Consider the following 16,093-nt stretch of genomic DNA (forward strand, 5'->3'; position numbering starts at 1 on the left):
CCAAAAAGTCCGTAACTTTCTCCTGCAATTTTTTAGGCTTGTTTCTGTACTTTCTTTGGCAAATTCCATCATAGCCTTTCTGAGTGGTTTACTCACTCTGGTTTAGTAGTTTTCTTCATGACGTCTTCTACAAACAGCAAATTGCCTTCTTTTCAGTTGTCACAATTTTTCTATTATCTGCTGCTTTTGTTTGACCTGTTCAACGTCTGTTACTTGTGCACCAGTGGTTCCTTTGTTCTTTAGAACTTTGGAAATGGTTCCACTAGCTGTGGTCAATATTTGTACTCCATTTGTTGTTTGACACACCTGGGGAACAAAACACACCTGTAAGTCATGTTGTATGTTCCAATACTTTTGCTCACATGAAAAATGGATTTAAACAAAAAGTGCTATCATCTGTGTATCAGATCCATATATATGTAGTGGTCTTGTGTCATATTCATATCTTGGTGTCAAGCTGCCGGCACGGTGGGGGCACGGTAGGTTGATTGGAGACTCTAAATTGCCCGTAGGTATGAATGTGAGTGTGAATGGTTATTTGTTTATGTGTGCCCTGCGATTGGCTGGCGACTGGTTCAGGGTGTACCCCGCCTCCCGCCCGAAGATAGCTGGCATAGGTTCCAGCAGCCCGCGACCCTAGTGAGGATAAGCGGTAATGGGGATGGATGGATGGATGGATGGATGGATGGGTGTCAAGCTCAAGATTTTCAATCTTTACCAAGGCAAGGAATTGTCCTCAGTCTTCATGTACTTTTAGAGGGGTGTGTATTTCATTTGTTTGCAATTTCAATGATGATAGTTGTTAACAGTGGCGTAGACATGCTTACAGGTTTTATGAATATATTTTTAAGCTATGAGAGGTGCAAAATATTTTCACTTCTTGCAGTTATTTTACACCCACCATACTAAATTTAAAGCGGTTGAGAAAATGAATGGATTGATGGATGGATGAATACTAACCATAAAGTATCCTTGAACAACTCTTATATTGTAACTCAAAATTTTTATTTTAATTATCTTTTTCATGATTAAATTCTGTCTTTTTGTCTAGATAATCATCAAGATTGGCTAAACCTTTTTCTTTGATCAGCCTCAGCTTTCGTTGGCTTCTACAGTTATTTCCTGCATTCAAACATGAAGACAGGCAAAGAGGAGTTTTTATCTCTTGACTGCCTTGGGGGAGTCAGCCTCAAATTCATTAAGACACTACCTACTGAATTTAAGATAAGCTTTATAGAATGACAGGTAGGCCGAAGTCACTATTTAATAACCTGAAGGGTGTGTGTATGCGTGTGTGTCTGGAGGGTGGGATGGGGGGATTACTTACCGTATCTGTGTTTTTTTTTCAGTGTGCATAAATAGCATTCCCTCCCACTAACGTCTGAACAAAGGTGCTGTAGGGACCACAATCTTGATAATGGAGTAATTAATGAAGCATACTATGCGCCACTAATGGATTGACAGACCAACATAATTACTTGACTTGTTTTTACAAGGGTAGTTACTGCACCACCATGTTGTGCACTTTTTAATATATCACACGGGATGTTTTTGAAAGCCGGGTATTTTCAAGTGAAATTCTGCTGTATTCCGGTAGAAATCCACACATATTGTAATATCCGTAACGCTCTATTATTTCTCTATTTTTATAATAATAAAACAAAAAAAAACAACAACAAAACATCCAACAACGGCATGTAAAGATTTTATCTATTTATATGAAAATGACTCTAAAGAATGACATACACGCTTTCTGAAACTTTCTCCAGAGATTGTCAGCAGTCCGCTAGTTTGAGTTCTTATTCGTGAAAAAAAACTATTATAATAATAATGATAATAATAGTAGAATATTGATAATATTTAAAACATTCAAAGACATCCATATATCCATTTATCCTCATGAGGGTCACGGGCATGCTGGAGCCTATCCCAGCTATCTTCAGGCGAGAGGAACTGGTCGCCAGCCAATCGCAGGGCACATATAAACAAACAACCATTTACACTCACATGCACACCTACGGACAATTTAGTCTTCAATCAACCTACTACACGTTTTTTTTGGGGGTTGTGGGAGGAAACCGGAGTACCCGGAGAAAATCCACACAGGCACGGGGAGAATATGGAAACTCCACACAGGCGAGGCCGGGATTTGGACCCCGGTCCTCAGAACTGTGAGGTGGATGTGCTAACCAGTTGGTCACTCTGCTGCAAATTCAAAGACATGTTAGAGCAAACTTTAAAAAGTTAACAAAATATCGAATTCATGTACCGTACCAAAAGGTACCAAAAATATTGTTACCATTCTAAAAAGATATGTTACAGGATGTGATTGATGTGGGATTTTAATAGCTTTAAAGGAAGTAACATTCATTCAAGATCTTGAAAGAATTCTAGATCCATGGGAACAAAATGTCAATACCACAGTCAAAGTAATTTAACAGATTCATTTTACAGGTGACAAATGTTCTTGCCTGAGTTCTGTGCTGTTGTATTTATGCTCTTAGTTATCATTCACTGCTGTGGCTTCTGTGTTCTGAATATTTTAGACCAAACCTTACAGCAAGTATTTCATGCATTAACTGGAGTAAGGTACTGACTTGTTTTGAACTTACTTGGCATAAAAACTTGGCAGAGATGACAGTGAACAAGGTGGACTCCGACATATCAATGGGTGGCCCAGGAGTATTTTGCTAATTTGTCCCCATTCAGCGAGAGCATCAGACAGCAGGCCATTGTAATGAAGGTGATCTGTGATGAAACCTCAGTGTTGTTTGTCAAAGTTCAAGAGCCAAGACCTCTTTTTAAAACAACCCCTGTAACCACATTGTATGCCCTAAAAAGTCATGTGACCCGTCACACTGCATGCACAGCATACAAATTCAAATCTTCAAACAATGTTTCATCTTTGCTGCAGATTTACTGAATTCCTGGTGCCCTTTGAAAGAGTCATACAACCTGAGGAGCTTTGGCTCTACAAGAATCCGCTGGTTGAGTCTGATCACATTCCCAAAAGGGTCATGTTCGTAAGTACCTACCGAATAATTATGCATTATCTTGTATTGCTGACTTGATAGCAGCCATTTATCTGGTCATTATTTCCATCCATCTGAACCATTTTCTTTGCTTGATTCTTACTCATTTGTGCAGCGCAAAATCCTTCATTTAGGATGATTAATACTGTGAATTGTCATCTTTTCGTGGTTAAATTGAGGCTGTCTTAAGATGATTAATATTTTAGAGTTGTTAGAAAACGGTGCTGATTAGCCTTCCAAATTGAAGGGAGAGCCTAGGCTTAGATGACTTTAAACAATACTTACACTCAATACTGAGCAAATACAGTAATTTATGGTAACTGCATTGTGTAGGATTTGGTGACAACCATGGGATTAAGCGCTGTTACCCAGAATATTGCAAATTTCCGTTATTATTTTTGTCATACAAAACTGTAGTTGAGTGCTAGAAAACAAAAAAAGTTATTTGTCTGTCAAAGATTACTGTGGTAAAAATTAGGCCTTAATCATTTATTAACCAACCAGCCACAACATAGGGTAGCCCCTACTAGAGTTGGCTCAAAAAGTTTGGTTTTAAAGAGATAATCCATCCATTGTCTGTACCGCTTTATCCTAGGGTCATAGGCGTGCTGGAGCCTATCCCAGCTATCTTCGGGCGAGAGGCGGGGTACACCCCGAACTGGTTGCCATCCAATCGCAGGGCACATATAAACAAACAACCATTTGTGCACACATTCACACCTACGGGCAATTTAGAGTCTTCAATCCACCTACCACGCATGTTTTTGGAATGTGAAAGGAAACCGGAGTGCCCGGAGAAAACCCATGCAGACACAGGGAGAACATGCACACGCCACACAGGCACGGCCCGGATTTGAACCCCGGTCCTTAGAACTGTGAGGCAGATGTGCTAACCAGTCGTACACCGTGCCGCCTAAAGAGATAATAATATATAAAATAATTAATAATTTTCAGTTTCAAAAGTCATAGGTAGGCTAATAATATCACACTGTATTATGTTTATTATTGTGGTTGTAGCTAGCAGTTGTAAAAAAACTTGTGAGGGAGACCAAACAAGAGAGCGTTGCAATAATCCAAGCGGTAAGTGACAAGGCTATGAACAAGGAGAGCAGCAGTGTGGGGGGATAAGGATGGACGGAGGTGATTGATGTTTCAGTTAAAGTATGCAGACCGGGTGATGTTGCTTATGTATGCTTGAAGGAAGAGTGTGCTGTTGAGGATGACACCCTGACTCTTAATCTGACGGGAGGGGGAAACGGGAACTATTCACTGTAATGGAAAATTTATCAATTTTAATTAGCATGTACTTGGTACCTATGAGCAAGATTTCAGTTTTATCGCTGATAAGTTGTAGAAAGTTGGATGAGAACCGGTGTTCGAGTTCAGAGAAGCAGTCAGTAAGAGAGGAAGGTGGAAAAGTGGTGGTGGGTTTGATGGGGAGGTAAAGCTGGGTGTTATCCATGTAACAGTGAAAGTGGAAATTGAATATATGTCAAATATTGCCAAGAGGTATGTCGTAGGTGATAAAGAGGAGGTGCCCCAAGACAGAGCCCTGAGGGACACCACAAGAAATGGGGGATGGATGGGATTTGAATTATTTCATTTGAACAAACTGGGTGTGGCGGGACAAGTAAGAATTGAAACACTGGTGGAGTGTGTGTGAAATGTCAGTGTGGTGGAGTCTGTTCAGGAGCATGGTGTTGGAAATTGTATCAAAAGCTGCAGCCAGATCAGAGAGGATGTGGATGGTGTGTAAGCCAGTGTCAGCTGCCAGGAGAAGGTTGTTGAGGATTTTGATTAGTGCTGTTTCGGTGCTATGGAGCTGGCGGAAACCAGACTGGAATTGTTCATAGAGATTATTATTATTAATAATTTTTTCAGTATTTGGTTTATGGCTGCATTTTTTAATGCTGTGGAAATAATACCTTTTTTATCTTTTCGTGGTTAAATTGAGGCTGTCTTAAGATGATTAATATTTTAGGGTTGTTAGAAAACGGTGCTGATTAGCCTTCCAAATTGAAGGGAGAGCCTAGGCTTAGATGTCTTTAAACAATACTTACACTCAATACTGAGCAAATACAGTAATTTATGGTAACTGCATTGTGTAGGATTTGGTGACAACCATGGGATTAAGCGCTGTTACCCAGAATATTGCAAATTTCCGTTATTATTTTTGTCATACAAAACTGTAGTTGAGTGCTAGAAAACAAAAAAAGTTATTTGTCTGTCAAAGATTACTGTGGTAAAAATTAGGCCTTAATCATTTATTAACCAACCAGCCACAACATAGGGTAGCCCCTACTAGAGTTGGCTCAAAAAGTTTGGTTTTAAAGAGATAATCCATCCATTGTCTGTACCGCTTTATCCTAGGGTCATAGGCGTGCTGGAGGCTATCCCAGCTATCTTCGGGCGAGAGGCGGGGTACACCCCGAACTGGTTGCCATCCAATCGCAGGGCACATATAAACAAACAACCATTCGTGCACACATTCACACCTACGGGCAATTTAGAGTCTTCAATCCACCTACCACGCATGTTTTTGGAATGTGAAAGGAAACCGGAGTGCCCGGAGAAAACCCATGCAGACACAGGGAGAACATGCACACGCCACACAGGCACGGCCCGGATTTGAACCCCGGTCCTTAGAACTGTGAGGCAGATGTGCTAACCAGTCGTACACCGTGCCGCCTAAAGAGATAATAATATATAAAATAATTAATAATTTTCAGTTTCAAAAGTCATAGGTAGGCTAATAATATCACACTGTATTATGTTTATTATTGTGGTTGTAGCTAGCAGTTGTAAAAAAACTTGTGAGGGAGACCAAACAAGAGAGCGTTGCAATAATCCAAGCGGTAAGTGACAAGGCTATGAACAAGGAGAGCAGCAGTGTGGGGGGATAAGGATGGACGGAGGTGATTGATGTTTCAGTTAAAGTATGCAGACCGGGTGATGTTGCTTATGTATGCTTGAAAGAAGAGTGTGCTGTTGAGGATGACACCCTGACTCTTAATCTGACGGGAGGGGGAAACGGGAACTATTCACTGTAATGGAAAATTTATCAATTTTAATTAGCATGGACTTGGTACCTATGAGCAAGATTTCAGTTTTATCGCTGTTAAGTTGTAGAAAGTTGGATGAGAACCGGTGTTCGAGTTCAGAGAAGCAGTCAGTAAGAGAGGAAGGTGGAAAAGTGGTGGTGGAAATAATACCAGTTGAGAGAGATGATGGATTGTGTTAGTGATGAAGGGGAAGAGGCACAGGAGGCAAGCTTTTAACACTAGAGTGGGGTCAAGTTGGCAAGTGGAGGTCTTGGCGTGGCGGAGGATTTCTGAAATGTCCATGGCAGAAGGCAGAGTGGATGGGTAGGACAGGGGAGGCAGTGAGGATGGACTAAGGCAGGAGGAAGGAGGAAGTTGCTGGTGGATCCGTTTGATTCTTGCATCAAAAAATGACAATGTAATTTCGAACACAGATGAGTACAAGTGCAAGGAAATGGAGTCCGGTGGGCCTGAAATATTGCCAAACTGAGACAATAGTGCCTTGGAATTGTCTTCGTTTTTATGGATTAGGGTTGTGTAGTTGGTAGATTTGGCTTGAGTTAAACAGTCTTTGCAGTGGCTAAAATGATGACTGTAGATGTCCTTGTGAAAAGTGAGTCTGGTTTTCTTTTGGAGGTGTTTGAGTTGATGAACTTTTCATTTTAAAATTGTTGCAGTGCATGGGTGAACCGAGGTGCAGAGGTGGTGAAAGCTACAGATGTGGTTTTTACCGGATCGTGCTAAGGATGACAGACATTATTATTGTAGTGAGTAACCAGTTCATAGCGCTGCACTGTTCATGTAGAACTGTGCTGCATCATACAAAAGGAGTATTTTGTTATTGTTTTTTTTGCCTTGCGTCTCCCTCATAACATAACACAAATAAAAGTTATAGTAATGTAGAAAATGTATTTTCAATAATATTGTGCAATGCAGTATATACAATATATTACAAACATCTTTTCAACTGAGCTTTTGATGAATGAGGGTCATTTTATTCAGGTGCTATGGGATGAACCATGAACTCACGCATCTTCTATTGTAATGGAACATGTATTTAATAATAGATCCATTCTACTTTTTCAAAACACTCATGTCTCATTCCCATGTAATATTGACATGTAGCCATGCAAGCCAAAACTCTATGACCCAAGCACCCTTGAAATTTCAATGTGTACCAAATGGGATTATAGCGATTTTATAAGCAACTGTACTTCCAATGAATAGAATGGAGGCTTGTTTCTAATACATGCTTTGGCTCTTGTACCATCTCATATTGCAGTCTAAAAAGCCCCTGGCCATTATTTAAGGAATGGTATGCGAGAGACTGGTAATAAAACTAGCATGATAGAAACCTGCAGGGCAAGTAGGAATGGAAGGAGATTAGTTTAAGAGAAAAAGAGCATGAATATGAGGAACCAGCAGGGACTATTGTGGTTTGCCAGTCCCAGATAACCTTGACTCAGTGCCGTAATTTTAAAGATAATGCATAAAAACTCAACATGACTACCCTGGCAGGTTTTGGAACTATTTGTCATTACCCATATTATTGTCACTATAATTTAATTGCGTGCCGGTATACTTTACATAGCACTTGGTCGCAAATGTCTTGCAAACCAGTAATTAGTTTAGATTATGTATTTCTGTGTGCAGTCAAACACAATCCATTCCATGATCCTGGTCAATCACGGATTTGTTCAGATTTCAAAACATTATTTCCTCGTAGCAAATATAAGAAATAAAAACACCATAAAATTTGGTTTATTGAGCGCAGTTATACAAAGTCAGTACCATTTTCTTCCACATAAGCTGCCATATTACATATAAAACATATGAGAGAAAACAAAAACTGCCAAACTACTTACTGAAGGAAATCAAGGCAAGTGGAAATTAACAGCAAAAAGTAACAGAAATAAAAAAAAAAAAATTGCTCTTCTCATGGAAGAGAAGCAGCACATCTTGTTACGTTGCTTCCTTCGATGTCGTATTATCAATTAATTTACTTTGAACTCACGTGAAGGGGTTGATCGCCTTCATCTTAATGGCTGCATAGTCGGCATTACATGTCGTTTTCGGCATGTTGAATATGTTTACTTGAGCAGAGCAGTTACAACCGTTAACACCAACATGGAGCTCATCGAAAATTCTGAATGAACTGTAAAAACAATTTTGGTGAGTTAAAGAGAAGCTCATTGTACACGAGAAGGTTACAATCCTGGGATTGAGAAATTCTTAAATAAGATGGAGCATCGTTTGAGCGGAAGGAATTAAAGTTGAGAAAAAAAAGTCTCAAACTCAAAAATATAAAACTTTATGGTAATCTGTTCCAGCAACTAACTGCCGCCTTTGTAAAACCATTAACTTAACGATAACTGTTCAGGATTTTTAAGTAACATTTTAAGATTTTTATATCCATGCGAGTCTAAAATAAGGTTACCACTCTTAATAAGATGTAAAAACAATAATTAGTGATAACTTCAATGATGAATGACAAAAGCATCAGGCAAAGGTATTTATTCTTGCAGATGTGCCTCGCGAATCTTACTTTTTAACTTATTTTCACACGTGTGATAAGATGTCATTCACACAAGTGTGAAAAGAATTGCACTGTGCCCTCATTTTGATAAGGAACAATGCACATGGTGACACTGAGTCTGCTCACTTCATGTAGTCGATACTCTCCTTCTTTTCTGATGTTCTTCTAGTGGTTTGATATAAGTGACATCACATGCGCTGTACGATGGTGATTTTTTTAAATTTTGTAATTTTTTTTTTACTTTGTGCCCTTTAATAAGTTCATGTGCATAATGAGTCATTAGATCACTTTAAATTTGGTTTGTTGGAGATACATTAAATTAACAACTCAATTTGCTGGCATGCAACTATAATCCATTTTAAACCACTGCAGATTATGAGAGATTAGATGTAATTCACATCGAAGCCATAAAACAATTTGGGCCCGGTCTTGTCGAACTCACCCACTGTATTTGTGTACCGACAGTGTTTGTCAGGCTCAGTGGCTGTGCATTATATGCGGCCGCACAGGGCGGCAATGCTGGGGGGTAGTGTCCCCCCTGCCCCCTAAAAGAAAAAAAATTGAAAACGTGAAATTGTTTTCTCTAGTGTAATGGCATGAGATGTAAAGCACTGGCATTTTTATAGGGAATTTCCACCCCTTGTGGAGTCACCCTCTGTCAGTGATGCAAGGGTGGGGTTAGCGGTCTTGGGGAATGATGGAAAATGTAGGTTACAGTTATATTGAACATGGATAGGAATAGCTTACAATAAATCACACAATTTACAGAATTTTGAGAGAAAAGTAAAGAAGAGGAGGAGAAACCGACAAGGTATGCAGGTATGAAGACAGCTTTATTCTTTATTCTATAGTATGTTGTTATTTTATAACTTGAAATTATATTAAATAATTAATATAACTTGAACTTGAAATTGTCTAACCTCTCGTGTCATGTTTAATAGCATGGTGCTTTATGACCCCTTGTAATGTCTAATTTATCAGCCTCTTACCAAGACACTTGCTTGATTGCTTGAGATACTTGCTGTTGTTTACACTTTTTGGTTCAAATGTACTGTTATTAGAAAAGCATGTTAGTGTATACGTTCACTAAATGTGCAATTAAATGGGTACATTTTGCTGTTTGGTGATATTATTCCTGTATTGATAGTTGAGTCATAAACAAATTTTAATCTGTCGATCACTACATGCATATTTTCATATCATAAAATAATATTTTCTTTTTATGCAACATTAGGAGTACACCTCAAATATTTGGGAGCATCTTCTGCCCCTGAAGACAAAACAGCCATCTCGCTCCACAGCTCTATATTGGGTCTTGTGGAAGGAAAGTATGCTTCTACCTCTCCCCTGCAGGAGCCTTCAGGTGGGTTTTGCATAAGTATGTGTCTGTGTGTGCGTCCAGGCATGCCCGAGTGGATGTGTGTGTGTGCCTGCCTCCAGCAAACCTTTTCATAGGGAAATTAAAATATACTTTAGTTATATTATCTCAGAGTATGTGATATGGTCCACTGCTCTGTGGTGAGTTATGTTTCCTTGTGCTCTCCATTAAAGATGCCTGAAGCTCAACCACCACGGAGTCTCACTACTGAGGATGAATCTCTTTCAACTGACCACAATAAGCGGCCAACACCGCAAACTAACAGCAACTGCACAGAGCTGTTTTGTAGAGGAACTAGTGAGGTACCAACAGACTTTATTTTTCCCAGGATTGAAAATGATGGGAGAAGTTTCAACATCACTATTTCAAGACGATACTGACAAGTGGTGAAAAGTTGGTTAGGAGTTGGATGGTGTATTCCAAGCACATGCACCAACTGCCTGTTTTGCTTTTGTTGTAAGTTGTTTTCTAAGAGGAGTATCCATTTAACAACCTCAGGACTGGCAGATTGGGCACATGCAAGCACTTTACCCACCTCACATGACAACAGCACAGAAAATTTAAATTGCATGGGAACATAGAGAGAGCTACTTGTGAGGTAAATGAGGGGAGAAACTATTGATTATCAGGAGATGGCACTTTTGGAAAATGGAAGGGAGCGACAGAGAACAGTGCTGACATGTCTCAATGCTATTGTTCAGTGAGTGCTGGCAGTTTGGAATTTGGCACTCGGGGGACACAAAGGAAAATTTTCACAACATTGAAGGATTTCTTTTTTTTTTTTTAAGAGGTTGAATTTATGTTCATGTTTGACCCTATCATGGAAGAAAAGAACACAATAACCATATTCAAAGAAGTACACCATCTACTTATGGTCACCATGTCCAATTTCCATCCATCCATCCATTTTCTACCGCTTATCTGAGGTCGGGTCGCGGGGGCAGTAGCTTTAGCAAGGACGCCCAGACTTCCCTCTCCCCAGCCACTTAATCCAGCTCTTCTGGGGGGATCCCCAGGCGTTCCCAGGCCAGCCGAAAGACGTAGTCTCTCCAGCGTGTCCTGGGTCGTCCCCGGGGTCTCCTCACGGTGGGACTTGCCCGGAACACCTCACCGGGGAGGCGTCCGGGAGGCATCCGAATCAGATGCCCCAGCCACCTCATCTGGCTTCTCTCGATGTGGAGGAGCAGGGGCTCTACTCTTGAGATCCTCCCGGATGACCGAGCTTCTCACCCTATCTCTAAGGGAGAGCCTGGACACCCTGCGGAGGAAACTCATTTCGGCCGCTTGTATCTGTGAATCCGACCCACAGCTCGTGACCATAGGTGAGGGTAGGAACATAGATCGACCGGTAAATTGAGAGCTTCGCCTTAGTTCCTTCTTTACCACAACGGACTGATACAAAGTCCGTATCACTGCAGACGCTGCACCGATCCGCCTGTCGATCTCCTGTTCCATTCTTGCCTCACTCGTGAACAAGACCCCAAGATACTTGAACTCCTCTACTTGGGGCAGGATCTCATCCCCGACCTGGAGAGGGCACGCCACCCTTTTCCGACTGAGGACCATGGTCTCAGATTTGGAGGTGCTGATTCTCATCCCAGCCGCTGCACACTCGGCTGCGAACCGCTCCAGTGAGAGTTGGAGATCACGGCTTGATGAAGCCAACAGAAGCATATCATCTGCAAAAAGCAGAGATGCAATAGTGAGGCCACCAAACCGGACCCCCTCTACGCCTCGGCTGTGCCTTGAAATTCTGTCCATAAAAGTTATGAACAGAATCGGTGACAAAGGGCAGCTTTGGCGGAGTCCAACCCTCACTGGAAACGAGTCCGACTTACTGCCGGATATGCGGACCAAACTCTGACTCCAGTCGTACAGGGACCGAACAGCCTGTATCAGAGGGTTCGCTACCCCATACTCCCGAAGCACCCCCCACAGGACAACTCATGCAGTCTCTCACCATGGCACTGGATGTTGCAGTCAATCTTCTGAAAGACAGACCAGTGTCTCCAGCAGTGCATGGCAACTGGCTTTACATCAGCTCAGGCAGTATCCGAGGACATATGCATAGACATGAATGTGGAGGCTGTGCTGAAACAAAACTGATTGAGATTTACAAAGTGCCACTACTCCTATGAAGCCTCTGATGAGCCTACTGTATGAGTGAAGGCTTCTTTATACTCGCGCGGGCGACCGTGCTGACGTCACTGCGGCTATCCCACGCGCAGTTTGCCTTTATATTCGAGCGCAACCCACGTGCACAGTTTTGAAAATGTACTGCAGTTCCCCTCCAAGCCGGGAGTGTCGCTACGGCTGGTATTGCCTAGGACACCACAGGGTGGAATTTCCTCTGCAATTTTTGGCCATTTCCAGTAGCCGTTTTTACTTTCCTTACTGTAACAAGGAACAAAACAACAACAGTGGCGACCGTGAAACAGTGTCTGCTAAAACAAATGGACCTAGATGACCAGATGATACGTTTAATTATGCTGCAAAATCGATCAAGAAGGCGGCAACGTCGGTGGTATGTGGAACCAAGGGGAAGGCTGAGTACGTCATCACAGCATGTGACTAAAACGGACCAATCATAGAGAGATGATCTCCGCGGCATTTTACGCACAGCAACAATTTTTGCTGTGTTCTCGTCAAGTGACGCAGAGGGGCCGCGCGGGCCAATGCGTCGGTCACATGATGCAATGCAGGCGTTGTCGGCCGCGCGAGCATGGGAGTATAAAAAGAGGCCTTGATGGCCTGAATAACTGGAGGTTTCATTTTGTTGTGGATGCAGCCACATCAGCAGTTTTCCCACACAAAATGTGGGACAGAAATGTTCCCCAAGCCTTTCTGATGAGGAGCTGCCGAAGAATGTGAGCACTCAAAACCATCTTGCACTTCAAGGGGCATTCTGATCTGGATAGCAAAGTGCTTCTGCAAAAGATGAAGAATTTGCTTGTCACCAAAGGACATGCTTGGTCTCCTAACTTTCATTTACAAGAAGGATCTCTCTGAGATCTACCCCAACCTGGTCTTAGAGTTGGTCTCACTCTTCCTGTTGCTGTTACTCAAGCAGAGAGAGCCTTTTCAAAGCTCAAGTTAATAGAAACCTACTTGAGGTCAACCATGCCCCAGAAACGTTGAACTCGCCTCAGTATGACAAGCATCAACAACACAATTGGGGAACAGAAATCATACAAGGATGTTATAGATGATTTTGCAACAAGGAAGACGAGCAGGCAACAATTTTGAAATAATTTAATCTAATACTTTATATAAAACAAAGCAAGAACGCTGGGAAACAAAGCCAAAATTATTGTAATAAGGTTCCCTTCAGCTTTTTATTTCATTTGATATGCAAGATTTGTGTTTTTTACTTCTCTCTTTGTTTCCTTAATTCTAAATATTCTTTGTTGTTGTATTATAATTTGTTTATGATTCAATATAGTCAAAAGAAAATGTAAAAGCCGCTCCAGTGTTTTTAATGTGTGTGTGTGTGTGTGTGTGTGTGTGTGTGTGTGTGTGTGTGTGTGTGTGCGTGTGTGTGGTGAGGGTGGTGGGGGCAAAGGAGGGTCTTGCACAGGGTGCCATTTAAGCTAGGACCACCACTGGTCAGTCTGGAACACTACATCATTCATCTCAAAATTTGCGGAGGCAACTGCAATAGTAGGTGGTGGTGGGCTCTGTCAGTCATTTTATGCCCCAAGCAGTAGCGGGTTCAATAGTTAAAATGTGAGCAAGGGCTCCATATGTCAAAGAAGCACAGAGAAATTTTCAATGTGGCTTGTCTCCCTGCTTCCCTGCATTTGGGTCCTCCATCTTTTACCTCAACACCACGGGCACAGAACACTCTAACAGCAATTTTTGTTGAGCATTTATTTCCCTTTCTCAGTCAGAGAAACAATCCACAAAGCCTGCCTGCATGGTACTAATTAGATGATAGATGATATTTACCCTCGTTAACACTGGTAATAAATGTGTGGCTCGATTTGAAACAGTAGCACTTGCACGTGTTCCAACTAGGTCCGGGACTTTAATATGTTAATTTGGATAAATTATGGCGGCACGGTGGCCGACTGGTTAGAGCGTCAGCCTCACAGTTCTGAGGTGCGGGGTTCAATCCCCGTCCCCGCCTGTGTGGAGTTTGCATGTTCTCCCCGTGCCTGCGTGGGTTTTCTCCGGGCACTCCGGTTTCCTCCCACATCCCAAAAACATGCATTAATTGGAGACTCTAAATTGCCCGAAGGCATGACTGTGAGTGCAAATGGTTGTTTGTTTCGATGTGCCCTGCGATTGGCTGGCAACTAGTTCAGGGTGTACCCCGCCTCCTGCCCGATGACAGCTGGGATAGGCTCCAGCACGCCCGCGACCCTAGTGAGGAGAAGCGGCTCAGAGAATGGATGGATGGATGGATGGATAAATTATTTGCAGAAAAAAATACCATAACATTGAAGTAAAGTTAATTTTTAAAACAACTACCCAAAGGAAGCGTGCCTTTGCTTATCACCAAAGCACAAGCTTACATTATCACCTCAATGGAAAATATGGGGTAGCAATTACGGGGAACCTGAGATAACATTAATGTCAGACGTTTGAGTATGAAAGGCACATTTTGTCTCAGTACCTGGCTGAAAAGAAGAAGAAATGGATTTAAGAGGTTTTTTCTGTCTGTTTGGGCCCTGCGATTTACTGTTGACCAGTCAGTTGAGACAGGCTCCAGCTCACCGGTAACAGTCTTTAGGAAAAGTGGTATAGAAAATGGTGGCTGAATATATTATTCATACTGTCTTATGAAGAATAAACATTCTACTTTTACATTCTTGAATAAGTACAACTTCAATGATACCATTATACAGTACAGCGCAGTAAAGTAGTGCAGGGGATGACGTTGTGACCAAATCTTCAATGTTGCTGGAAACTTGTTTCCTTGACAACAAGATAGATAGCTAGATAGATGGATACTTAAAATGGAGGTTGTGAGCACTTGTATGCATAGATTTATGAATGTTAGACCACAATAAGATAGTGACCATAACAAGCTCGATTACACTTCTCCAATGACGTACATTTACTGTGACCAGCCAAAACACACTACTCTCATAACTCCCATTCTCAATCGGAATATACACTGAGGAGAGTGTTGAGAAGATGCTTTTGTAAAAAGGCCTGGACCTGTATTCATTCAGATTCTCTCAGTTCTCTCATGCTAGATTTACAATGGAGGTCAACGTGACTAGTTTCATTTAAAGGTCAATATCTTTTTTTTTTTTTTTTTTTTTTTTTTTTTTTTTTTTACACTGGTAGGGCTGTTTACACATGGAAATAACATTCAGATGCCTAAATTGTATTAAATAACTCATTGGTAATCAACAGCAGGCACTGACAACACAACAGCAAATAATGATAAATGAATTGAAAAACATTAAACGTTACATTCTGTTTATATTGCCTTTTTCTCCATTGATTTAAATTAGGGTAACCTTGGCCTTACTTGACGAACTGCCATTAGGAATTATTTTCCTGATTAAAGGCACACCTCTAATTTACCACATTTAATTGTATATACTGCATAGATATATACAGTATATAGAATTAAATGTGGATATATATATATATGTATCGCCTAAACCGACACGTCTCTCTTTCCTGCATGCCTGCATCCATGGTACTTGTTTGGACTGGATCTGTTTCCATACATTACAGATAGAGAATCTGTCCAGGGTGTACCCTGCCACAGCCACTTACATTAAGTCAGCTGGGATAGGTAGGCCTCAGCATGACCCCGCAAAGTATGAGTGGAATAGAAATAATAAATAATAAAATAAAATAAGAAATGAAACTAAAATACCGGCACATGCTATATTTGTTATAATTACACATTTGCAGTTGCCTGCAACAGTTTTGCAGCTAGAGGATGAAGAGAAAGCCAATACGTCATAGTAATGGTCTGCGAAAACCCTGGGAACAATGAAGCGGATTGTTTTTCTGCTTTGTTTGACATGTTGAAAATTAAATCAGTAGCCTATTGAATACACTGTAGATGAAGGTCATCCCCTGAGGCAGATGTAATTTTATATTGTTCATCTTAACAAGCAACATGTGACTAATGCCA

General features: G+C 41.2%; 1 protein-coding gene across 1 annotated transcript in view; it reads left to right on the plus strand.

Annotated features, from left to right (window-relative positions):
- Nucleotides 1-16,093, plus strand: part of plpp4 (phospholipid phosphatase 4) — a 70,295-nt gene that overhangs the window by 27,731 nt on the left and 26,471 nt on the right. Inside the window, exon 2 of the mRNA XM_061790938.1 lies at nt 2,915-3,023. Within this exon, the coding sequence (XP_061646922.1) occupies nt 2,915-3,023 (109 nt within the window). The remainder of the gene's footprint in view (nt 1-2,914; nt 3,024-16,093) is intronic.

This window comes from Phyllopteryx taeniolatus, chromosome 11 (assembly GCF_024500385.1).
Source record: "Phyllopteryx taeniolatus isolate TA_2022b chromosome 11, UOR_Ptae_1.2, whole genome shotgun sequence".
Classification (NCBI taxonomy): domain Eukaryota; kingdom Metazoa; phylum Chordata; class Actinopteri; order Syngnathiformes; family Syngnathidae; genus Phyllopteryx; species Phyllopteryx taeniolatus.